At 41.9% G+C, this 26,674-nt stretch overlaps 1 protein-coding gene across 1 annotated transcript in view; it reads left to right on the forward strand.

Moving 5' to 3' along the window:
- Positions 1-21,562, forward strand: part of slc35f1 (solute carrier family 35 member F1) — a 33,941-nt gene extending 12,379 nt beyond the window's left edge. Inside the window, exons 6-8 of the mRNA XM_056405113.1 lie at positions 7,401-7,453; positions 7,553-7,707; positions 19,583-21,562. Of these exons, the coding sequence (XP_056261088.1) occupies positions 7,401-7,453; positions 7,553-7,707; positions 19,583-19,816 (442 nt within the window). The 3' untranslated portion in view covers positions 19,817-21,562. The remainder of the gene's footprint in view (positions 1-7,400; positions 7,454-7,552; positions 7,708-19,582) is intronic.
- The last annotated feature ends 5,112 nt before the right edge of the window (positions 21,563-26,674 follow it).

Below are 26,674 nucleotides of genomic sequence, written 5' to 3' on the forward strand. Positions count from 1 at the left end.
TCAACATCAAATGCAAATGTGGGAATTTGAAAAGGACCTGGAGGCCATCTGCTTAGACGTTCTGGGGATGACATATCTGAAAGTGTCAGTCGATGCAACAGAACTGGAATCTTGTGCATATGAAATATGAACAGAAGCTTTTTGTGGTAACTCCTCGATGTCAACTAGGGAAGTGAGTTTTCCATCAATGTCTGGATCTTCATATTGCAAACTGAAGTCACAGTCCAAACCCAATTGTTCTTTTAAAATCTTAATCAGTGCATCAACAGAGACTGGACAAGAGCTGAGTTTTAATTTTCTAGATATGGGAATGATGTGATCCTTTGGTTCAAATACTCTAAACTGAAGTACGTAAGACGAATAATTTCTTTAATGCAAAGAGCAAGCTCAACTGGAATGATTCCTTCCAAAAGATCATGTAGTAGATCTGGAGGAAAACCTGTGATGGGGTGAAGTAATGAAGTGACTCACGCAGAACACAATCACCTTTAACCCCAAATTGGCTGCTCAAACTCATCTTTGAGGACATTTTGTACATGAAGGTCATGACTGGCTTTGGTTCTCTGAACAAACTCTTCCTCTTTGACCTCAGTTGCTTGAAACTGTTCACTTGTGGTACAGAATCTGCAAACATAATCTGCTCTGAATGACTCCAAAAAGCCACCTAATCCATGAGCAGCCAGATTGTCAGCAGAAACACAAAAGATGGTGCCTTTCACATTCTGACCAACAGATTCAATAAACACACCATCCTGTTCAAGAGTGTGAACATCATGAACCAGTGGAGCAAGTACAGCTGCATATCCATATTTCTGGAGGTCTGTCACTTTAGCTAGCACAGCTAGTTGCATAGTGTGCATTGTTGATCGGTATTTGGGCGGCACATTTGCAAGGACCCAGTATACAGCACAAAGTTTGTAGATTTTACGTAACTTGCCAAGAGGGTTAGCAATTTCAAGCTCATCAATACATAGCTGGATTGCTAGGTGTAGATCTTCTGTTGAGAGTAACTCATTCTCACGGAAATGAGAGCCATCACGAAATTACATATAACCAGGTTCAGTGTTTGGTTGTCTGATCTTGCTTAGGATGTCTGTGTTTTTAAACAGCTCCTGAATCATTTGAAGGATTGGAACATACATAATGGTATGACCAGGTGGCTCTAAATGGTACTCTACTGGCATTACCAATGGATAGTTGTGCTCTATAAATGTCTTTCTTCGCTTACAAGAGCACAACTCTGCACCTTTGGAGGTCGCGCTAAATACAACATTAGAGTCCTTGACAGCACTGACAACTTCATTGAGTGTGGAATTTGTAATACTGTGACCATATATCTGCAATATATCATTAACTGCCTCATTGATCAATGGCTCAGATAAAGAGAAGATCTGATTCAAGTGGTCCACTATTTCTTGTGTAGCTGTGTTTGACACATGAAGGATAGCCTGCATCTTTAGAAATAAAGAAGCTGCATTAAGTTTGAGCTGATTTTTTAGTTTCAAAGTATCCCACTGCTCATCATCTTCTTTTTCTGTGCTCTGAACTGGACACTCATACAAATCACCAGTGACATCAGAGCTAGTGGCTTGGAGATTCTGAGTATGCTCATAGACAATGTCATTACAAAAGTCTGATGCAAGACTCGCTTGGTGCACTCTACTTTTACAGGAATTAAATGAGGAGTATACATTTGTGCTATAGTTACAATCTTTGTATGGGCATGCCACTGTTTCATGCTTTTTTAAGTGTGTTCTTATGTGTGTAAGGAGTACAGACTCAGAAAAAAACCTGCTGATATGTGCATAAAGGGCACTTGAATGTCACAGATTCCTGAATCTCCCCTGCACTGCTGCTATGTTCTGGAGTATGGTATCTTGACTAATGAGTACTCAGTGCACTAAGTGTCTGAAATGTACACATGCAATCATCATAGATGCATGGCAGTGGGCTAATTCTTGAAAAGTGGCTGTGCTGCAGTCTACAGTGTTTAAATGAATATGTTCTAGTGGTGAAATAAGTTAAACACAATTTACAGTGCCAAGTCATATTCTGGGCAGCAACCTGAAAACACAAGAAAAAATATTTTTTTACAGGACACCTGTCATTAAGTTTAAACCTCCACCAGAATTAACCAAAACTGCAGTCATATTCTTCATACTAGTAGAGTACAATTAAATACACTATCATTGATTAAAACAAAGCAGATGTATAAGCTACTTGTTAGATTGTTCAATCTGCAAAATCCCTTGTAACAAAAAAATCTAATAAGTGGCAATATAGTGTCCCACTCAGAATTCCTTTCAGCAGAGGCGCAAGGAGCAATGTCGTTGTGGGCGTGCATTTGCGCAAAGATGTGATGAATAAAGTTGACTAAGGAGTTCTCATGAAGGCTCACATTACATCATGTAGAACAGTCCCCCTCCCTCACCCAAGACTTGGTTTTATAAATGATACAGTATGTTTTATGCTAACACTGCTACACAACAAGACAGTTGCTTTTGAATGAAACAGTCCCTCTAGGAATTCGCTATTTTCAGTTTCACATAAACTGATCAAATCAAACCATGGGGTGGGAAGGGGGTTGCTGACGGTGCTGAGTCTCATATATGTTTGAGTTATGAATGCTTGCTCATTTAGCGATGTGGCATTTATCAGTACCTAACAAGTTAGCTATATAATGTTGATAGACAACCTAGGATCATTAGCTAGCTAGCAAGCATTCATAACTCAAACATATCTAATCATAAAGGACGAGAGTTATCACTTATCGGTGGAGAGTGGTAAACAAAAAACACTTTGTCAAAACTCTATGTAGAATCATGTGCTGCTTAGCACCCAATGTAGCCCAGGCCAGCCGGATCAGTTAAACTTGGGGAGAGATTTAGCGGTAACGTTAGCGGGAGCTAATCAATGGCACCAGAGATACAGTAGTACCTCAGGCAGCATCTGTATTGTTCACTGAAGCTAAGGAGCTTAAGGAAAGTGTGTAAGCCCTTGCAGATATCATGCGTGCACATTTATACTGAACAGCAATCCCTGGCAAAAATAAGTTCCAGCGCACATGACACAGACACAGCGTCAACCAACAAGCATTTTTCCTTGCAGTTTGAACTTAACACTATCCTCACAGTTTTAGGTTACATAAAACTCCGCAAATTGCTAGTCTTATTTGGATTAAAGCCACTGCAAAATTATACATTTTTTAGCAATCACAAACAAAACGAATTCCATTTTATTTAACCAGTTAAGCCAACATGGCTAAGGTATAACACCTGGTGCTATCATTAGCATTCTGCTTTCACTCACAATGCTGGCACAGCTCCAACACAGATTTCAAATTTTTTCAACTACATCCCGACTTTGCTTGTTAGCTTAATTGCTAACCTAACAGTGAGCTGTGTTACATGGCTAATGTGATTCACGTTGTCCGTTTAAAAACACGTTGAACCTTCTAACAAACATTTAAACAAGTTTTATGTTGAATATTTACAATTAATCAGATGGCGCCGAGAGTTAACGAACCTGCTCCACTGTCTGAAGAGGAAGTGCATGCAAATACTAAAAAAATAAAATCGTGTACATACTTCCGGTAGAGAAGGGGGACGAGTCAAGGCGAGAGTACCAAGTCTTTAGGAGTGTATTAGAGCCGACTTTTACATGATTTTAACATCACTTTTTATTAATTTTCCCAGATGTTCTCAAAAGCATAGAGTGAGTGGCTTGAGGACCACCCCCCACCACCCTGTATGTGTGTGTGTATATATGCATCTGTATATATATATATATATAAACGTATAGTATAATATTCTAATATTAATTGTATCTTATTCACACATGTAATTAATGTATCCTTTCAAAATAAGACAAAAAACCATGTTTTGAGTAACTATGAATTCATTATTTAATAGAGTAGTTACATAATCCGCAAAAAAGTTCACATTAATCAAAAATTATCAGTTTAATAAACACAAAAGAAGGAAAATGCTACTGGCACTCAACATTTTTAAGTTAGTAGAAATTTTTAACAAATTTTAAGTTTACAGTACTTATTCCAATTAATTAATTTGAGCATTCGGGTTTACATTGTGTAGGTGGGAAGCTCAGTCTAACTTAACGATATTTCCATAGGAAGATAAAATGGCCATGTTAGTAAGAAATCAGCAGGAAACTGAGTTCACAATATGAGCAGTCAGCATTGATATAAAACCTGACAGCATATGTAGAATATGAAAACCTTAAATAGCTTCTAGCACATATTGAACCATGGAAGCTTTTGTCTAAAATCTTCTAATAATCCTGTTCACACACCTCAGGGTAGAAAGATAATGCTAATGAACAGAAGTAAAGGAGACGGTTACTCAGAGACAAACTTTTATATATTAAACTTGTCTGCTAGTGACCCATACCATTCAAAGATTATAACATATGACATATTAGTCACTATATTTATCTGAATGGAAGAATTTCGATGTTACAACTGACACCAACCCTGGGGATGTATGCAACCATTAAAAATACATAAAATTTCAATAAACGTTTGCTTTTTGTCTTAATAAGAAAAGTATTTTGAAACTAGAAAATTCCTGAAGAAATTTTGAATGTGCCTGTTGATTGGTGCGTGTACTTCATATTTTGAAAGTGTCTGTGCTTCTGTGTGTGAGGCAATAATTACCTCTAGCCATTATGAGACTTTTATTTTGAAGGTTAATCCAATTCGTGTAGATGTGTTTGTGTGTTTCTGTCAACATATATATATATATATATATGTGTACAGTGTGTGTGTGTGTGTGTGTGTGTGTGTGTGTGTTTTTGTGTGTAGCAGTAGAGCTGCCCAACAGAACCTCCAGTAAGTTCTTTTTGCCTGGTTGAGACTGGTGAATATCAAAAAAGTAAGATAGTGTTTGTGACTGTCTGTCAATGTGCATGTGTGTATTGTTGTGTGTTTGTAAACCTTACAGAGATCAAAGAGCCTCTTAACGAGCTGGTTCGAACACCTGTGTCTAGCTGGAAGACACAGAACTGACACAGATCTGGATGAGATTTTGGCTAGGCGAGCCTCTCGAACGACTGCTATTTGTGAAAAACTCCTATCAGAACCATGACCGGACCTTCATGTACAGCATATCTGGCTTTGTTGTTTCTAGAACCAAAAATGTGGACACAGGAGGAAGTTATAGAAAAATGTCACTTCTGCGTTTTTGGGGAAATCAGCTCCTGAATTTGTATTGCAGTCAAATGGAAAGGTGGAGGGTACTCACTTTGAGGCTCATGTTCAAATTCTGTACGTCTCTGTGCATAGATCGACACATTATATGAAACAAGACAAATTTGTCTACAATCGAGGAAGCTGTCATGCGTGAAAACTGAAATATGTGGCCGTCAGGACGAGTTAAATAGAAAATTTTCAGAAGAGTTCTAGAGCTTTTCCTACTCTAGAGTGGGCACTTAGTGGGTTCCTAGCAGAGAGACTTATACTGCCAAACGAAGCACAGACACTTTCAAAATAAGAGTCTCTAAAAGGTAAGAGGTAAGGTAGGTCATAAAAGTTTGATCTTACAAGCTATCCTCTCTCTGGGGATGTAGTTGTATAGCTTTATTGCAGATCAGTCTCTGTTAGGGCATGTACATGTGTGTATACATGTTTTGCTATTGTTGTGGGGAAAAATTTGGGTTTGAAACCATCAGTGTGAGGTTATTTTGGCCAGTCGTGACAGCCTTAAAAGGCTTTTTGAGGGACACCTGCAGTGACTGAGGTCAGTGTCAGGATAAGTGTAAAACTGAAAGTAACGTGCTTTGCACAAATTGAAACAAGAGGAATTAAGTACATGCACCAAGCAGCAGGCACATTCAAAATGTTTCCAGGAATTTTTGAGTTTATGTAATAATATTTATCAAAGAACAATTATTGTTATTAAGACCATTAGAGGCTGGCAACATAATTCACAAAATAAGCAATTATTGATGCATCTGCTATGGGACAAAATTAGCTGCATATTTTGTCTATTCATGAGTAAAAATGTTGAAACACACTGTTGTGTGGTCTGTTGTTATCTGGCTGCTCAGCTTGGTGACAATTATAATAACTTGTTGCAGCTGCCCCTGTCAGCCGTGACAGAACATCATGTGCTAGAAATACTGACACATGTTAACCATGTTACTTAGAAATCAATACGCAGAACTCAGTAAATTTTGATTGATTCATAAAAAGCTCAGGATAAAAATACAGAGCAAGGAGGGGTTGAGTGAATCATTGCTCATGAAGTTTTATCCATTTGAAACAGTAAAATATTTTGGGTTCATTATAAACTGTATTGAGACTAATCGGACTGTGACTAAGTTCACAGTTCCAAAATGAACTAGTTCACGTTCATTTGTTCCGTTTTTTAAAATTTTTTAATAGATAGGCTGCTATTCTTTTTCAATAGAACTTCCATCTACCCATCCATCACCAACCCCAAATCATTGCCACTCCCAAACTAAATTAATTATTGTACACCACTGAAGAATCACAGACGCGAGTTACATTTGAAATATATATGTATATGAATATAATCCGTCTGAGTCTTCACTTGTTTGTTTATAAAACTGCTTCAAAGGCTCAAACCAACTGGCTTCAGTAGTAGTAGATGCGTCTGTACCGCTAACACCAGCCAAGCTGGGCCGTGTCTATGGAGACGTCATGCAGCGTTCCGTAAAACTGTCGTAAAATGTGAGCGGCGTTCACTCTCATTCATCATGTGTGAACTGATCCATTTCATTCAGTTCAGTGTTCACAAAAAATATGAAAGTGTTCAATGAACACTTTTCATGCACAACACTGGTAGTTGGTACTTCAAGGACACATTCATATTCACACTGCTAAAAGAATGTAGACACACGTGGTCCAGACCACCTCTGAATGTGGTCTAAGTGATCGGATCTCAAATGCGTCCTCAATGTGTGTCTTGGGTGCGTGTTAATACGAGGTCTGAACTGGTCTGAACAGAGTCTGATTTATCATAAATTGCTTTAATTCCTTAACATTTCAAGCTAAAAAATTCAAACTGGTAGCAGATATAACATATGCAAAGATGAAGGTGTTGGTATACATTAATCTTTGGTACTTCATGAGCTAATTAGCTTAACTAGGAGGAAACAGATTTTCCTTGTGAACACATTATCTCAAGTAAAACAATACACAGTAGAAACTTAATATATTTGATAAAATCTGATATATTTGCATATTAAATGAGATAAGTAGACATTTTAAACTTCAGTTTGTGTTTGCAATGACAGACTCCTTTGCGGTGACATGAGGTCGTCCAAGTGCCTGTTGTTCAGCTGATTAGAAGCTTGTCAAAGCACATGGATCTGTGCAGTGTGTGGGAATGTGAACACGACTCTCTTGATCTCTGCAGGGCCATCATGGAGCACAAGGAGCTGCTAAAGGTGTCCTGGGACTGGCAAATAGGTGAGAATGCATACACGTACACACACACAGACACACATACACACAAACATATGATATATTGTGTATATGTAAAGTAATGTGCTCCCTCTGTGTTTGCAGGTCTGCTCTACGTTGGTTTCAGTGCCTTCATGTTCAGCCTGTACAGCTTCATGCCGGTGGTGATAAAGAGGACCAGTGCCACCTCAGTCAACCTCTCTCTGCTCACAGCTGACCTGTACAGCCTCTTCTGTGGCCTCTTCCTCTTTCACTACAAGGTAATAAACTACCAGATGCACTGATGTGGTAAGGTGCAGGGTAAACGATGTGCCAGACATGTAACATAACACACCTGGATGTGTGGGCTCCAGGTGTTGACAAGGAAGAAGAATGTGTGGACTTGATTTTCATCTTTTTTTTTTAACTGTCCATGGTGAGTCAGACAGTGTTATAGGAGTGGAGGAGGAGGACATGATCAACCTGTGGAGGACTCTGGTCCATTCTGATGAGTGTTTGGAATATTTGCAGATACTGTTTTTGACTGCTGAAGTAAAACGTATAACAGACAAATCTGTTCGCTGTTATCTTGAGTTAACAGGAAACAGAGACCGAAAGTCTCTACAGTATTAGACAGTATCATAACCTCATCTCAGCTACTACTGTTTCAAAAACTCATGAAAAGTCTATAAGTGAGTCTGTGTCCATGTGTGTTTCAGGGCACTGAATGAGATGAGAGTGCTTTATAGCAGACCCAGAGGCCAAGTCAGAAAGTCAAAATCCACATCTGCTGAGACCTCATTAGATGACCTTTGATTTGGTTTTTCCACGACAGAGAGACAATGTTAAGATTCCCAGTACCGGCACTGGCCACACAGCCCCACAGCATGATGGAACCTCCACCAAATTTTATTGTGGGTAGCAAGTGTTTTTCTTGGAATGCGGTGTTCTTTTGCCGCAATGCATAATGCCCCTTGTTATGACCAAATAACTCAATCTTTGTTTCATCAGTCCACAGCACCTTATTCCAAATTGAAGCTGGCTTGTCCAAATGTGCTTTTGCATACCTCAAGCAACTCTGTTTGTGGCATGTGTGCAGAAAAGGCTTCTTCCGCATCACTCTCCCATACAGCTTCTCCTTGTGCAAAGTGTGCTGAATTGTTGAACGATGCACAGTGAGACCATCTGCAGCGAGATGATGTTGTAGGTCTTTGGAGGTGGTCTGTGGGTTGTCTTTGACCACTCTCAGCATCCTTCGCCTTTGCCTCTCCGATATTTTTCTTGGCCTGCCACTTCTGGCCTTAACAAGACCTCACAGTGGAAACTGACAGCTGAAATCTCTGAGATAGCTTTTTGTAGCCTTCCCCTAAACCATAATGTTGAACAATCTTTGTTTTCAGGTCATTTGAGAGTTGTTTTGAGGCCCCCATGTTGCCACTCTGCAAAGGAGAGTCAAAGAGAAGAAAAACTTGCAAATGGCTACCTTAAATACCTTTTCTCATGATTGGATGCACCTGTCTATGAAGTTCAAGGCTTAATGATCTCACCAAACCAATTTTGTGTTCCAATTAATCAGTGCTAACTAGTTACAGGTATTCAAATCACAAAAATGACAAGGGTGCCCAGATTTTTGCACAGCCTATTTTTCATGTCTGATTTAATTTCATACAACTTAATATTGCTACACTAAAAATCTTTGTCTGGAAAATACCCCAGTACTCAGCTTTTATTAGAAAAAGGAATGGCATGCCACTGTGATCATTTTCTGTGAAGACGGAGTAAATTATTAAACCTGCCTAAACCTTTTCATACCATTGTAAATATGCAGGCAGAGGATGAGTGCATATGAACATTGTGTGCTATATCACAGTGTGCAATGTTGATGTCAGAGGTTGTTGTCCCTGTGTGATTGATTTAAATGTTAGCCAGAGTGATGGCTTGTGGAAAGAAACTGTTCTTGTGTCTGGTTTTGCGGGTGTACAGTGTTCTGTAGCGCCGCCTGGACGGGAGAAGTTGGAACAGGTTGTGCCCAGGGTGAGATGGATCTGTGGTCACTCTGGAAGTGTATAAGTCCAAGTGGGCAGCTTAGCGCCAATGATCCTCTCTGCGGTCTTGATTGTCCTTTGTAATCTGTTCCTGTCCTGTTTGGTTGCTGAACCAAAACAAACGGCGATAGAAGAGCAGAGAACAGACTGGATTATTGCAGTGTAGAAGTGGATCAACAGCCCCTGAGGCAGGTAGAATTTCCTGAGCTGGTGCAGGAAGTACATCCTCTGTTTGGCCTTTTTTTTGATGATTGTGTTTATGTTGTGTGTCCACTTGAGGTCCTTGGCGATAGTGGATCCCAGAAACCTGAATGTATCCACATCAGACACAGTGTTGTTGTGTATGGTGATGGGGGGCAGTGATGGGGGGCTCCTCCTGAAATCCACTCTCATCTCCACAGTCTTGAGTGTGTTTAGCTCCAGGTTGTTCCAACCACATCAGAGGACCAGCCATTCCTCTTCTCGTCTATATGCAGACCCGTCAACGTCTCGGATGAGGCAGATGACCATTGTGTCATCTACAAACTTCAGAAATTTGACAGAAGGGTCACTCGAGGTGCAGTCATAGGTGTATTGCACATGATGCTGCAATATCATAAATCAGTTGTTCTCAAAGTTTTTCACATCAAGGACCCTAAACTGACACAAATTAGACCACAGACCTCCATCTGATAAGGTTTTTAAAACCCATGACCAAAATGGTCATACATTCTGTCATTGTGTTACTAGAATTATAGTGAAAATAAATGATTCCCCATTTTGCTTTGGACCCCCAGGAACCCCCTCAAGGACCCCACTTTGAGAAATACAATATTTGAACTTTACTGTGCAAAATGATATATATTAGTTTGACATTTGAAGACTGTTCTTATATAATCTGCTGAAATCTTCTCTTCCTCTGCATCCTTTTTTGGCATATCATGTTTATTGTAAAGAACACAAAGGTCATTCCCCCATCAATTCCTCCCTCCCATTTTCCCGAAACAGCGACCAAATCACACTGCAGCTTTACAGTATCAGTACCTCAAATATGGACTATACAAAGAGTAACACAAGTTTTTTTTTAGGAAAATTGGTTGAAGCCTAGAGAACACGGAATTAATTATAATTGGACACCAAGTTGATTTGAATTTCTCTTGAAAAAGCTATTAAATTTTTATGTTTATTACTTAAGATAGGATCTTTGTCATTCTGAAGCCCAGATGCACATCAAGGCATTGGGTTAAAGATTCAGATTTAGTGATTCTGAAAAAACTTGAATCTTATATCCCGGTAGTATGTCAGTTGTTAGCAGGACCAAAACATGTGCATAAGATCTGCAGGTGAGTTATGACATCTTTTGCAACTGTCTATTACATCTTTAGAATTAGAGTAGTGTAGACATTGCAGAACTTAAATTGTTATATTTTTAACCATGCACACGATGAACTTTTATTGACCCAGATTAGGCCCTGGTTCCAAAATGCATCTGATAAACTCGCACCAAGTTCTTTTCCCAATCCCCTTTGATGTTAACAATGTTTATCTCAGTAACTGAGTTGATAATCTGATATATTCTGGTTTTAAATCCTTTAAACCTTTGTGGTGTATCCAACATTTTCCGAAATAATGAATCTTGCAGCAAATTAGGAAAATTGGGGTTTATAGATTTATCAAAATGTCGTACCTGGAAATAGCGGAACAGGTGAGATTGAGGGATGTTATATCTTTCAAATACATCCCTGGAGCTTCCAAAAACCCCACCAATGTATAACTGAACAATGTTAGAACTGCTGTTTTTAAGCCATATAGGGCTAATGCCAAGTCTAGCTTAGGTGGAAGAAAAAGTTGACTAGATACTGTTATAAGGCCAAATTTTGTACAAAACTGAGAGCATATTTTCAATGTTGTGGTTACTATAGGGCTGGATGAGTATTGCCTTGAGGAAAGGGGTGATTTAGAAGTTACTAACGATGTAAGGGAACAAGAGGGGCAAGATTTAGCTTCAAGTAGACGCCAGTTTGCTTGAGGGAGCTTAATTCAAAATATTATTTTCTGTATATAAAATAATATCTGAAATTGGGAAGGGAAAGTCCTCCTTGGCAGCAGTGGCTCCGTAACATCACTTTACTTATCCTTGGTTTCTTATTATCACCCATAAAAAGCCTGTAATAAGCCTATCTAAAGTAGTAAAAAAGAGTTTGGGCAGGAATACTGGCAAGCATTGAAACAGATATACAAAGCGTGGTAATATATTCATCTTAATAGTGTTAACCCTGCCTGCTAATGTGGAATATATGATTTTATATATGTCAAAGTCTGCCTTTGTCTCATTAAGTGATGGGGAGAAATTCCTGTCATATAATGACAAGAGTGATATAGATACCCAGGTATTTAAATTCGGAATTGCACTTATGTAATGGCATCTGTATTTCTGGAGTACCTATAGCCAAGTTATTTAAAAGGGAAACATTCACTTTCGGAAAAATTTAACTTATATCCTGAAAATGACCCAAATCGCTTGAGGATTTCAATTATTGCAGGAGCGGATTTTACTGGATCTGCGATATAAACTAATAAATCATCAGCATATAGCGATACTCTATGCTCATTGCCCCATCTATGAATTCCTTTAATGTTGGGGAACGCTTTAAGTGCAATGGAGAATGGTTCAATTACTAGGGCAAATAATAAAGGGGCTTAAAGGACAGCCTTGACATGTACTTCTGTGGAGTTTTATCCATTCCAAAAATTCAGAACCAAAATCCTAAATATATATGGCCATTCCACCCTATCGAATGCCTTGTATTCATCCAAAGAGATGACCATTTTAGGGACCTCCTCGGATGCGGGAGAATGAAAAACATTCAACAGGCGACAGATATTGCTAAATGAGTGGCGATTACTTATGAAACCAGTTTGATCATCAGAGATTACCTTATCGATAATTGTTTCCAGGTGCATAGCTAGAACCTTTGCCAGTATTTTATAATCTGCATTAAGCAAAGATATTGGTCAATACGATCGAAATTCATTTGCATCTTTTCCAGGTTTTAACAGTAAGGTAATTGATGCCATTGTAAGGGTTTGTGGCAGGGCACCTTGGGCCAAAAAGTCATTAAACATGTTAAGTAGAAGTGGGGATAGTTGTCTGAAATTTCTTAAAGACTTCAACGGGGAAACCATCTGGCCCAGGTGCCCTGCCATTTTGCATAACTTTGATTGATTTCATTATATCACCTATATTCAATGGTTGATCAAATTTCCCAAACTGATCATTTTCGATTTTCGGAAATATTATACCCTCGAGGAACTTCACATGTCAATGTCGTTTGTTGGGCTTTCAGATTGGTATAAATGACTGTAATATTCTTTGAAAACACCGTTAATTTCTGATGATTATTGTAATTTCATTAGAGATGTTGTTAATTTGTGATATAGGTTGGGAATTAGCTTTAGCTTTAAGTTGGTGTGCCAACCTTCCTGATTTCTCACCATGTTCATAATTAAATCCATGAGCCTGCAGTAGTTGTTTTTTTTTACTTTAATTGTTGACAATAAGTAATATTCCTTTTGTACATTTAATCTCTGTTTTAAGAGGTTTGATGGTGGTGAATTTTGTACATTTCTAATTCATTTTAAAAGTTAGTTTGGTTGTTTCTCTCTGTGAAGCTTGTTTGTAAAGAATAAGGATTTCTCGCAAAGAAAAGACAGGCTTAAATTGTCTTTTTTTTTACCATCAACAACACTGTCAAATCACAAAAGCTTTTTTAAAGTATATTTTGGGCTTTTTATGCCTTTATGATAGCACAGTAGAGAGAGAAAGGAAATGGGGAGGTAGAGAGAGGGGGAATGACATGCAGTAAAAGACTGTCGGATGCGGGACTTGAACCGGGGCCAACTGCAGTGAGGACTGTAGCCTCTACATATGCGGTGCCTGCTCAACCCACTGCGCCACTCAACGCCCCAAATCATAAAAGCTTTTATCACCTAACAGAAGAGGATTGAACCTCCATAGGGGGCGGGGTTTCTGTATGCAAGAGAGTGACTGGAGTGTAAGCGAATAATAAGAGAATGTTTTATTGGTGGGGTTCCGGAACCTCCAGGGATTAATACATCCAACCTGATCCATAAAAGTTGCCAGTGCCTTTGCCGTTTTTCAAGGGGATATTAAAGCCAGGGTTAATTAAACAATTTAAATCATCTCCAAATATTAAATACTACAAGTTTAGAGAAGGAATGCTGCAGATGATATTCCATCATCCCAGTTGGGTGCATAAATATTCATCACTGGCGTGTGAAAAACTGATCCTGAGATTATAATATAACGGCCATATTGGGTTGAGATGATTACTGAGATTGTGTCTTCTGCAGTAAATTTTACTTTTTTATCAAGAAGAATGGCCACTCCCCTTGATTTACTATTGAAATTAGAGTCGAAAATCTGACCAGCCCCAGTTTTTCTTAATCTTAACTGGTTTGCTATGGATAGATAAAAATGATTTCAGATTTAAGCCTTTTTAGGTGAGCAAAGACTTTTGAGCTCTTTTGATGGAGCCATTTAGGCTTTTAACATTCCAACTAACAAATCTGGCAGTACCTCCTCCTTTTATTATTCTACTTAACAGGTTTACTCTATCCTTATTCTTTTCATTTTGTTGATCATAGAGGCAGTGTGTATCCCATACAACTCTGAACTAACAACCTAAAAACCTGAACAACTTGAACATACATAACCTATGCTGGTCTCCGTAACGGGATAGCCTGGTTAACCAGGTTTTAGTCTTGAAACAGTCTTTATTCAGCAGATTAAACAGGTACACAGCTAACTCAAGGATGGCAGCAGAGAACTGGATTCAGGTGAGTATGGCAGGGTGTGGATCTGGACCTGGAGACGGAGTCGGTGGGGCTGACGTCACCAGAGGAGGTGAGCTTGCAAGGTGAAGCTGACAAGGTGGGTCTTTTGGTGGAGCAGGAACAGGCTGAGTGCCAACCAGCCACAGGCAGACAAGGAACAGAAAAGAGGCAGGCAATACTCGTAGTCGGGAACAGAAGGCTGGTGGATTTACCAGGGCTGAGATGTGAGGTGAAGATCGGAGGCAAGGCAAACTCCTGGGAGTAAGACCAGTCCATCTCCTCAGCTGGGTGGGTGGAGGGGGTCTGGAGGAGGGTTTTCCCAACATCTGACATCTCCCCCATTAAACGGTCCTAAACATGTGGCAGGTGGGGGCAAGATGCGGGTCCCTCGACAAGCTGACTCATTGGCTGGCTGGTCGGGGTGTTGCCGATGAAAGTTGGCCACGAGGTTGGAGTCCACAATATGGCGAGCAGGAACCCAAGACCTCTCTTCTGGACCGTAACCCTCCCAGCCCACAAGGTACTGGAGACCTCTACCTCGCCGACGAGAGCAAATCAGGCGACGTACTGCATACACTTGACCACCATCGACAATTCGTGGAGGGGTAGGTGGTGGCGCCGCAGGGACCAAGGGACTGTTATGGACCGGCTTAACCCTGGAGACATGGAAGGTTGGGTGAACTCTCATGGAGCGCGGGAGCTTCAACCGGACTGCCACAGGATTGATGACCTTCTGGATCGTGAAAGGCCCGATGAACTTAGGTGCCATCTTTTTGGACTCCATCCGGAGAGGTAAGTCTCGGGTGGAGAGCCACACTTGCTGACCTGATTGGTAGGTAGGTGCAGGTGTACGGCAGCGGTTGGAAGTGGCAGCGTAGCGACCCACAGAACGAAGGAGGGTGGAGCGAGCTTGGAGCCATGGCAGCGGCGGATGAAGGCTTGGACAGACAGACAGGTAATCTCTTTCTTTTGGGCTGGGAACAGTGGTGGTTGATAGCCTTATGCACACTGAAATGGAGAGAGGCCAGTGGCAGAGCAGACAAAGGAGTTGTGGGCTTATTTAACCCACAGTAGTTGTGACAACCAGGAAGGGGGGTTCCGGGAGGCCATGCACCGCGGGGCTGTTTCATTGGTCTGAGGGTGGAATCCAAAGGACAGACTAGGCACCTAGCAGACTGCAGAACTCCCTCCAAAACACAGAGGAAAACTGGGGACCATGGTCCAACACCACATCAACAGGAAGGCCATGCAGGCGGAATACATGGAGCAGGACCAACTGAGCACTCTCTTTAGCAGTTGGGAGCTTTGGCAGAGGCACAAAGTGGACCATCTTACTGAAGCAGTCCACGATGGTCAGGATGACAGTGTGGCTGTCAGAGGTGGGCAGACCAGTAACAAAGTCCAAAGATATGTGGGACCATGAGCGGTGAGGAACAGGAAGAGCTGGAAGCAGCCCAGCAGGAGGCCGGCGGGAGGTCTTGTGTTGATGCAAGTTGGACAGGCTTTGACGAATTCTTGAACGTCCTCCTGCAAGGTGGGCCACCAGAAATGTTGGAGAAGGGCATGCTGTGTCCGTTGAACACCAGGGTGGCAAGAGAGCTTGGAGGAGTGGGCCCATAGTAGCACATCTAACCTCAAGGCTGGAGGAACGAAAAGGCAGTTTGACGGACAGGAGCTGGGACCCAGCTGTCCTTTGGTGGCTGCTCTCACCCTCTCCTCTATGTCCCAGGTCAACGTGGCAACAAGGCAGGATGTAGGGAGGATGGGCTCAGGTCTATCAGCAGAGTCCTCTGTCCTCAGGAACTGGTGGGCTTTTGCTTTTGCAAACAGGGAGTTCTCCAGGAGGCGCTGGAGGACGGACTGGACATGATGGATGTGTTGCTCTTTGGACTGGGAGAAGATGAGGATGTCATCGAGGTAAACAAAGACATATCGGTTGAGCATATCTCAGAGCACATCGTTTATCAGTGCCTGGAAGACGACAGGGGCATTGGTGAGGCTGAACAGCATTATGAGGTACTCTTAGTGTCCGGTTGGGGTGTTGAACACTGTCTTCCACTCATCTCCTTCTCTGATGCGGACAAGGTGGTAGGTGTTGCGAAGGTCTAGTTTGGAGAAAATGGTGGCCCCCTGGAGCAGTTCAAAGGCACTTGAGGTGAGTGGCAGTGGGTAATGGTTCTTGACAGTGATATCATTCAGTCCTCTGTAGTTGATGCAGGTTCTCAATGTCTTGTCCTTCTTCTCAATGAAGAAAAAACCCGCTCCAGCAGGAGACGAAGAAGGACGAATGATGCCCGCTGCCAGGGAGTCATTGATGTAAGTCTCCATGACTTTTTTCTCGGGCTCAGACCGAGAGTACAGGCACCCCTTGGGAGGTGATGTACCAGGCAGGGTGTGGGGGCAGAGACCTAGAGTCTCTAGAGTGGAAATCATGGTACTCAGGTGGCACCCTGGAGAGGTCAGGTGAAGAGCTGGAGCTGGAGCTGGAGGAGTGAAGGCTGAGGCTTGCTGCAGGGACCTTTGATGACAGGAGGAGGTCCACTCCAGAACGGCCCCAGTGACCCAGTCAATGTGAGGGTTGTGAAGACGGAGCCATGGATACCCCAGGATGAGTGGCAGACAGGAAGAGCTCAGGATGTGGAACTGGACTGTTTCGTGATGATTACCAGAAAGCGGCAGGTGAACAGGAGAGGTCTGATGCATGACTGTGCCCAAGATGTTTCCATCTAGGGCTCTAGCAGGAACCGGATGAGGCAAAGGAACCCACTTGAGCCCAAGCTGAAGGACCACCTCCTCAGCAATAATACAGGCATCAGCCCCAGAGTCAATAAAAATAGCCAAGGTGTGAGGGCCATCTGGAAGGAGGAGACAGCCTTGGAACAGAGGTCTCTGGCTTTGGGTAGGTGACAGGGCATTTGAGCTCATCAGGGTCTCCTCAACTACTGGTGAGCTCTGGCTTTTACTGGACAGCTGGAGATGTAGTGTCCTGCTGCCCCTCAATAGAGGCAGAGATTAGACTTGTGGCGGCGCTCCTTCTCTTCCAGGGAGAGGGAGGTGCGACCCAACTGCATGGGCTCCGGATCCCCAATTTGCTTACCCAATGAGGAGGAATTGGCTGCAGCAGCACCCCCATGGGGCGTGGTGGATGAGAATGTTGACACCTCTCTCGTCGACGAGTCTGGATATGAAAGTCGATGCGAATGGCCAAATCAATCACCCCGTCCAAGGTGATGGGGGTGTCGTGAAACCAGTTCATCTATAATATAGTCATCCAAACCGTGGAGGAAGGCGTCGCAGAGGGCTGAGCTGTTCCAATTGCTTTGGCTGGCTCTGGTGCGGAAATCAATTGAATAATCTACCAACGTTCGCTCGCCTTGTTTCAGTCCCATCAGTCCCCTTGCTGACTCAGAACCACAATTCTCGAAACCAAAAACCTTGCGAAGCTCGGCAGAAAACAGGTCAAGGAGGCACAGGCTGGAGACCGTCTCTCCCACTCAGCTGTTCCCCATAGTCGAGCTCTGCCTGTAAGGTGGTTGATAACAAATGCAACCTTCGCCGGTTCAGTGGCGAAGGTGCGGGGCTGCAGGGCGAATAGAAGAGAGCAGTTGGTGAGGAAGGAGCCACAAGTCTCCCGATCACCGTCGTAACACTCCGGGGTTCCCACCCGGGGCTCAGGAGCATCTCTGGGCGGTGAAAAGGCTGGCACAGGTGCAGGAGCAGAAGCCGATGCTTCAAAAGAGGGGACAGACACAGTAGAGAAACGGGCTGCTAGCTGTTGCATCTGTCCGGCTAATGCCGCTAGTGTCATCCATGAGTCTCGGCAGCTTGTCTGGCTTCAGCAGCAGACGCAGTCATCATGGCCTCATGCTGCTGCAAAACGCCCTCAATCGTCTCAAGGCGACTAAGTGGTGTTGGATTGTGTGCTGGGTTCATAGCTGGCCAGATTGTACTGTAACAGGTATGGAGAAAACCCAATAGCAGCACAAGTGAACCAGGTTTTAGTCTTGAAACAGTCTTTATTCAGCAGATTAAACAGGTACACAGCTAACCCGAGGATGGCAGCAGAGAACTGGATTCAAGTGAGTATGGCAGGGTGTGGATCCGGACCTGGAGACGGAGTTGGTGGGGCTGACGTCACCAGAGGAGGTGAGCTGGCGAGGTGAAGCTTACAAAGTGGGTCTTTTGGTGGAGCAGGAACAGGCTGAGTGCCAACCAGCCACAGGCAGACGAGGAACAGAAAACAGGCAGGCAATACTCGTAGTCAGGGACAGAAGGCTGGTGGATTTACCAGGGCTGAGACGTGAGGCGAAGGTTGGAGGCAAGTCGGGTCGATACCAGGTAAGCAGTCCGGGAACAAGTGCTGGAGAGTCAGGCATGAGAACGAAGACAATCTGGCAAAGAGTGAGTGGAGTGAAGCTGCATATCTACTGGCTTGATTGGAGATGGTGAGCAGGTGAGAGCAGCAGGTGAAAGCAGTTAGGCTGATGAGGGGTGTGGCTGAGCAGCAGAGCAGGAGAGGGGCAGAGCAGACTGTGACACTATCAGTGATATAGATAAAGTGAGTTGTAGTGCATGAAAGTGTACATACATGCACACCTGTACGATGCCATGACCACTTTAGCCTGCTATCTGCCAGTCATAGAAGCCTTTTGCTTCTTCAGGATAGTCAAAGTAAGCGGTTTCTCCTTTAAAGGTGATGCGCAGGCATGCCGGGTATAATAAGTCCGAAACGCACCCCTTTCTTGTACAGGTTCTGCTTGATCTCATTAAAAGACTGCTCTCTTTCTGGCAACATAGCACTTTGAGAGTGTACACCTGGTACACTCTCAAAGCAACATTACGATATTTTTTCTTCTGCATCTTACAACATGTTTTTTTTTATTTATATTATATTATTATATTATTATATATTTGTTATGTGTGTAATTTATTTTTGTATAATTTTTGTTATTATCTTCTTATCTTATCAGAAAGTCAAGTTATTTATTTAGGTATCAATCACTCAATGGCCTTTGTGCCTTAGAAATTTTTGTGACACCAAAGACCCTAAAATTATGAAATTCCTTGCCTAGTTTCAGGTGATTCTACACAATGAAAACATAATAATGAATACTAGAATCCCCCTAAATCCTCCACACTGGTAATACATGTATTGAAGAAGAGTTCATCACCACTAAGTGACACATTACCATTGATGCACTGATGAATATGTAAAGGTGAGGATGTGAAGCAGCTGAGGCACAGCCTCTCCTCTCACTCTGTCTCTGTGTTGCAGTTCTCTGGCCTCTATCTGTTTTCGTTCTTCATCATTATCTTGGGCCTGGTCCTTTACGCCTCCTCATCTACCTATGTGGCTCAGGATCCGCGAGTCTACAAGCAGTTCAGGAACACAGGCAGCCAGCTAGCCACCGGGTCGCCCCCGCTTGGTCCTCGAGTCCTGGAGCCCTCCGTCACCTACACCAGCCTGGGCCCCGAGCCGGGGGACGAGCTTCCTGTGCGTGTAGCCTAAGAGGATCTGGAAGGTCTGCCAGGGTTTAGTCTCTCAGCCTGGTGGATCAGTGTGTCAGCTGCAGCCTCCAGGCTTGGCCCACAGTTGTATACAGAGAAATAGTGCCAGCTGTGCCCAGTCTTCTGAGCAGGGCAGCTGCTGATCACCCAGGTAGGTCCAGGTTTTCATTGTATGGCCTGTATTGAGGGACGTAGTCTCCACCTGCTCACTGACCAAGTTACGATAAATTCATGTACCCCAATATGTACCTGATAAAGGAATGACCAGAATGTAATTAACTCAAATAGCAAAGCAAGTGAAAGTGTTGAGTTCACTGTGATCAATGACTGTGAGTAGACAGTAGTGACTGTAAATGATCATTCATGCAAAATGGTGTTGTCATTTTATTTAATCTCCTGGTTTCTTTTTATATGTCAGGAATGTTTGTGCTTATTCACTGTGGATATGATAAAACTGAATTCACTTCATTCCTGTTTTCATTTCTGTTCTTATTTACAGTGTTTCTAAATCCACCTGTTCAAAGTCAATGACAGCTGTAGTCAGAGATAAACAGACGGGAGTCATTTAAGACTTCCAGATGAAGCAGTGGCTGAGGTAGAAGTCTTCTGCTGGTGGTTTGTCATGCGGTGGATATTTTGTAGGCTGGTGAAGAAATATCTAAACTTCATCTAAAGTTTGACTGCTCCAGTATTTACAGTGTGAAGACAGCTTTAAAACAGCATTTAGAGAAACACAACAGCTGATGAAAAATCTAAATAATAATAATAATGTTAGTAAACAGCAGAAACATTATCTTTGGTGTTTGGTCAGGTGGTGGGATGTGGTCTTGCACTGGGGGGACTTGGACTCATGACCTCAGCGTTTCTACAATCCTGGCTTCTGTCCTATACTAGTTCTGATCGGTCAAAATACAATCAAGGCTGGAGCACGTTGTTTGTTATCAGACATACACCACACACAGGTGCTTAAGTGCTGTTAAAGGTCCACATTTTATTTAATTGTTGATCCATAAGTAGATATATTTGTGGTTTTAAGAACCAAGAACCATCTCAATTTAGTTTTACATCTCCTCTCTTAGGCTTCTCTCTGGAGCTGTAGTAACAACAGGTCGGGAGCCAATCAGAAGAGAGGAGGCTCTGAGCCTGCTTTGTTGTGACATCATAAAGTTCCAGAAGTCCTGATGGCTGGTTATAAGGCTCAGTTTCTGAATACAGGCTGTCTGCATTTCTCGGTGGACTGAGCGCTTTGATACTTTCACAGTATTGATATAGAACCTAGACCTGCTTTATAATCAAACAACACATGGACATCTACCTTTATACTGTATGGACCTTTAACTCAGTTTAACACCAACTGTAACCAGCAGCTTTGAGAGTGATGGCGGTTGCATGTCATACATTAAAACAAATGTTTACTCATTTCATACCAGACTCCTCCATAACCACAGACGCTGACATCAACTCTGTTCCCTCGTCAACCACCTCAGCTGTCTCTCCTCTCTGTAACAGGATTCATTCAGTAGGAGTCACTTTATAAAACAAACCGATCCACAACAGACTATTATAATCTGCTAATTTCTTTCATATTCATTCATTCACATTCACTCATTCACACCATGCTACTTAAAAGAAAAGTCTGCCGTGAACATTTAAGGAAGGATTGTGTTGCAGATTATGATGGTCCAGTTGATGATGTTGTACCGTCAAGAGATAACAAAACAAAATAAATAAAAATCTGTTCTGTTCATTCTAAGTCTCTTAGTCTGCACTTTTGATGTACAAGACATACAACATCAGGCTTCAACTGCCTGTTTGTAAGAGTTTCCCCAAACAGTACTTCCTTGTTGAGCTGCAGTGTAGTGCGAGTGACACAACAAAGACTGTAACTTTGGAAGAAAGCCACATGATTTTGCTAAATCAGACAGTGGACGTGTCCTAGTGTTATTATCTTTATTTAATCAGGAAGCCTCATTGAGATTAAGATCTCTTTTCCAAAAGACACCTGAAAACAAGAAGCAATCACAAGAACACAATCAGCAACACAAGTACACAACTACAAAATACAAGGAACTAAGAAACAAGGAATTAAGATAAACAAATACAAGAATCATAATAAAGTTTTAAAATCTCTAAGGGAAATGTAAGACTCTATTTTGAGGGGGCAGTTTGCAGTCCATTTAAACAGTGCCTAGTACCTGAAACAAGTTCTGCCAACATTAGTGTGAAATGAGGGATATTGAGGATTAACTGAATTGTGTTCTGTTGATTCTACATCTAAATGGGAGAAGAGACAAGAGTTTGTTTGAAGCTTCAACAGTCGAGTTTTATAAATAAATAATATGAGATGGCTGTTTCTTCTTGACTGTAGGGAGATCCAACCCATGATGACGATTAATGCACTGTGATACACCAGGGTTTAACTGCTGGAGTGTAAAATGGCAGCAATACAAAATAACTCCACAGTCAAGAACATGAAGGTTGACAGTAGACAGCAGTACTAGTAGAAGCTGGAAGAAACTGGAAGAACACACAAGGGGTCAATGAAGAGGGAAGCACAAAATAGTTTTTATTAAGGGAGGAGGCTGTTATCAGTGCCTGAGCCTGCAGCTGTTATTGATCTGTAAACCAGCCTGCTGTGGCTGGAGTGTGTTTAGTGAGTCGATAAAGGTGTTTAGCTGTAACTGACGATTCTGGGATTTTTGCTCAGAAAGGAGGTTTGGACATAGAATGGTAGTTGTTGAGAGCAGAGACATCACCACCTTTGTGTAAGGATACTACTAAGGTGCTTTTCCATGAAGCTGGAATCAAGCCTGTTAAGATATGAGCTAAATTGTAATTATTTATATTTTGCAGAGAAAGAGGACTGTGGATTTTGTCTCCCATCATTCCCTTTGGAAGCACATTAGAAAGAGGTCTGGTAACAGCCAGTGAGAAATTATTACAGCAGGCAGGACTTCTTATGGACATCTGACTACTGTTTTAAGACAGATTGTGAACCTGTCCTTTAACATTGAGCCATCTGTAGCAAGGATGTAAGGTGCTAACACTGAGACCATTTAGCTTGGCACTGCATTTTACTTAAAGTTGAAGAATTTAGTGTTTGACTCCCTCTAATATTGTTGTTGTTCATTATACCACAATTAGGTCCAACCAAGTAATCTGATTTGATGATCTGATCTGAGGCATTCAATGAGTGCTGATATAGAGCATAACAGCACTGGGACTTTTAACAACATGTATCACTCCACTTTACAGGTGTTCTACTAACCATTAATCAGCGTTACATTACAACGACCGTTATCTATCTTGAATGTAACAAACATTTTAAAGATTATTCCGGAAATAACATTTGAATCAAATGATCTCTGGTTGTCAGAGGATGATGGGAAGAGGCCTGGATACTTAAGCACACACCAGACGCAACATGTAGACAAAGTAGCAAGCTAGTGTGCACTGTGCAGGTCAGGAAAATGTTTATGTGTTGCTTAGCAACAGTCCAGTACCAGTCCAGTTGCAAAACTTTTTGTGTTGGCGTTGCCAAATAAATTATACAATAAAAAAACAAATCATAATCTGTTGTTGCTTATATGGCGCAAGAGAACTGTTTTATAAAAGCAATATCACACGAGAGGGAGTGATGTACTGAATATTGTCTTCAGTACTCGGCCTCGTACTTATGACCACATCACAGCCGTGCTGATATTCAGTACATCACTCCCTCTCGTGTGATATTGCTTAAATGTATTATGTCCTCCTGATGTCATGGAGATCCCAGCTGGCTTTTGGCCTAAGGGTGGCGAGTTCACCATGGGGTTATATTATTTTTGCATTTCTTTGTTTCTGTTTGTGTGAGTACTTTCCTTTTTCTATGTATATGTAAAAAAATGAATAAATAACAGCAGTTGATCAAAAACAAAACAACAGTTTGGGAAGGGGTTTCACGGGTTATGAATTTACCATCTCCATCTATGAGTACTAACTTATAAACAGCTTTCTGTCTGTGTGTGTGTGTGTGTGTGTATGTGTGTGTGTGTGTGTGTGTGTGTGCGTGTGTGTGTGTGTTAGTCTGGCTGTGCTTGTAAACCTAATAGACATCAATCAGGCTGTTACTGTTTTTTTCGATTGCATAATAACTAAAATCAAAAGTATTACACAATTATCAAAACCTTACACTCACGGAGCAAAACATTTGCAGCACTATAAGCACGATGTCAGCCTCACACTTTTTACAAAACAATACACACAGTGATTTGCAAAACACTAAACACACTTGTATACATTAGACATTAGAAGTATATCATGATGTCACTTCCTTGCAATTCCAAAACACTGACTGTCAAATCACCTGATCTATGAGCCAATTGGTTAAACACAGCCATCAGGTGCGCAAACACATAATTGCTTAATTGTAGACACACCAGTCAGGTTTAAGCACTATAAAAATGCAGCACATGAGTTCACCGGTCTTCAACCAAAATGGAAGGAGTCAAGAGAAGAAGAGTGAGGGTGAGAGGGGGAATCCATGGCGGAGGAGAAGGAGCTAGAGGCCGAGGTGGAGGTAGAGGAAGAGGAAGAATAGGAGAATGTGTTCAAAGAAGAATAGGACCAAATTTATCAAATGAAATTTACGCAACACTAGTTGACCATGTTGTCCGTCATGCCAATATGGGCCCTTACAACACAGCTCACAGCAGTAAACCAAATGCACCAGATGCAATACATTGTCATATGGGACAATGTGTCATTCCACTGCTCTGCTCTGGTCCAGAACTGGTTTCAACACCATCCACAGTTTACAGTACTATACCTTCCACCATACTCTCTGTTTCTAAACCCAATGGAAGAGTTTTTCTCAGCATGGCGGTGGAGGGTTTACGATCTCCGGCCCCAGGCTCAGGTCTCACTCAGGCCATGGAGGAGGCCTGTGACCAAATCGACGCCGCAGCTGTGCAGGGATGGATTCGACTTTCAAGATGGTTCTTCCCACATTGTCTTGCCAATGAGGATATCACCTGTGATGTTGATGAAATTCTCTGGCCAGATCCAGCTAGGTGAAGAGATAATATCTAGTATTTTCTGTACTGTATTGTACTGTACTGTATTTTTTTTTACTATAATTGTAACCTGTACTGGATACAGTATTTTATGTTTGTCTGATATTTGCTGAGCTACAGTATTATGCACACTACTGTAGTAGCATGAAAACTGGGACATGTTTTGTTGTGATTCTCCATGTTGACATGTTGACTGATTTGGGTATATGGAGAGAAATAAATCATAGGTTCATCAGTCTGCAGCATTGGTCTTGTGTAGTGTTTGGTGGATTTATTGTATATTTGCACTTTCTCTGTGTACTTCACTTACAGTGCCCTAATCACTGAGAAGTATAATCGATAAAAGTGTTTTAGGTTAAGCACAGCAGTGTGTAACTGGTTCAAACAGAATTAAGTCATATGAAACATGTTTGTTTCATATGGTAACAAAATATGTTTTTTATAAATTACTGTACTGTTTTTACAAGAGTGTTTCATTTTGTAAAGGATCTAAGGTATTCTGCTAATTGGGTGTGTGGTTGTGCTAAATGTGTGTAGTGTTTTGAAAAACCGGGCCCTGTTTTCCAAATCATGCTTAAGCAATCGAAAAAAACTGTAATGAACATCACTTTGTGCAGCTGGAAGACACAGAGCTGAAATAAACATGTAACATGAACACTCACACATACATGCTCTCATACTTGAGAGTAATAAGGGGAAGAGTTAATGAGTCTAACTAGCCAATAAGAATCAGCTTTATTCATTTCTGCCTGGACACTGCGTTTGTAGCACTTGCCTGTTTGTGTGCGTGTGTGTGTGTGTATATGTGTGTGTGTGTGTGTGTGTGTGTGTGTGTGTAAACATAACTGTAAGGTTTGGATGGTGGTGAACCCTTACAAATATAGGATAAAGGTGCAAGTGTGATGGAGAACAGAATCAGTCACACAAGGATTGGTTTCAGAGCTCTGAGTTTGGTTTACTGGTGACCATAGGCAAATTACACAAAACAAAATAGTCCAACAGCTCTTACATATATGTAGCCGAATGGCTTGACAAAAGAAGCAGTCTGGCTGGTGTAGCAGGTCGCAGTGGATGGCAGCAGCAACGGTGACATTCAACCTGACCCCCCTTCTCTGACACAAAAACCCCTCTACCCACTCCCCTCTCTCTTTCCTGCCCACTTGGTACAGCCTGATAAGGTAATTGACACCTGCTGAGTCTGGTGGCTGCATTCCCATGTGTGCACTCCATGAAAACACCCCCCCCAGAAGTAGACCTCAAAGAGAGAGTGGTTAGTAGGGGTTCCCAAAATAAAAGCACAACATAACAAAAATGAACTTCCTGTATTAGCCAATGGGTATTGTTTTTCACCTTAGTGAGGGGGATGTTTGCCAGCTCCCTCACAATAACAGAGATCACAGAGCCTCTTAAGGAGCTGGTTGGAACACCTGTATCTAGCTGGAAGACACAGAACAGAACTGACAGAGATATGAGTGTTATTTTGGCCCCGTTAGTCTCTTAAACAACTGCTATCTGTAAAAAATGGTAACTCCTATCAGAACCATGAGCAGACCATGACCGGCATAAGACCTTCGTGCACAGAATATCTGGTTTTGGTGTTTGTAGAGCCAAAAATTTGGACAAAGGAGCGAGTTACAGAAAAATGTCACTTCTGCATTTTTGGGGAAATTAGCTCCTGAATTTGTATTGCAGTTAATGGGAGAAGTGGAGGGGACTCCCATTATTTTCAGGCTCATGTTCAAATTCTGTAAGTCTCTGTGCTAAGGTAGACACACTGTATGAAACAGGACAAATCTTTTCTACTA

This window comes from Seriola aureovittata, chromosome 19, assembly GCF_021018895.1.
Source record: "Seriola aureovittata isolate HTS-2021-v1 ecotype China chromosome 19, ASM2101889v1, whole genome shotgun sequence".
NCBI classification, from domain to species: Eukaryota; Metazoa; Chordata; class Actinopteri; order Carangiformes; family Carangidae; genus Seriola; species Seriola aureovittata.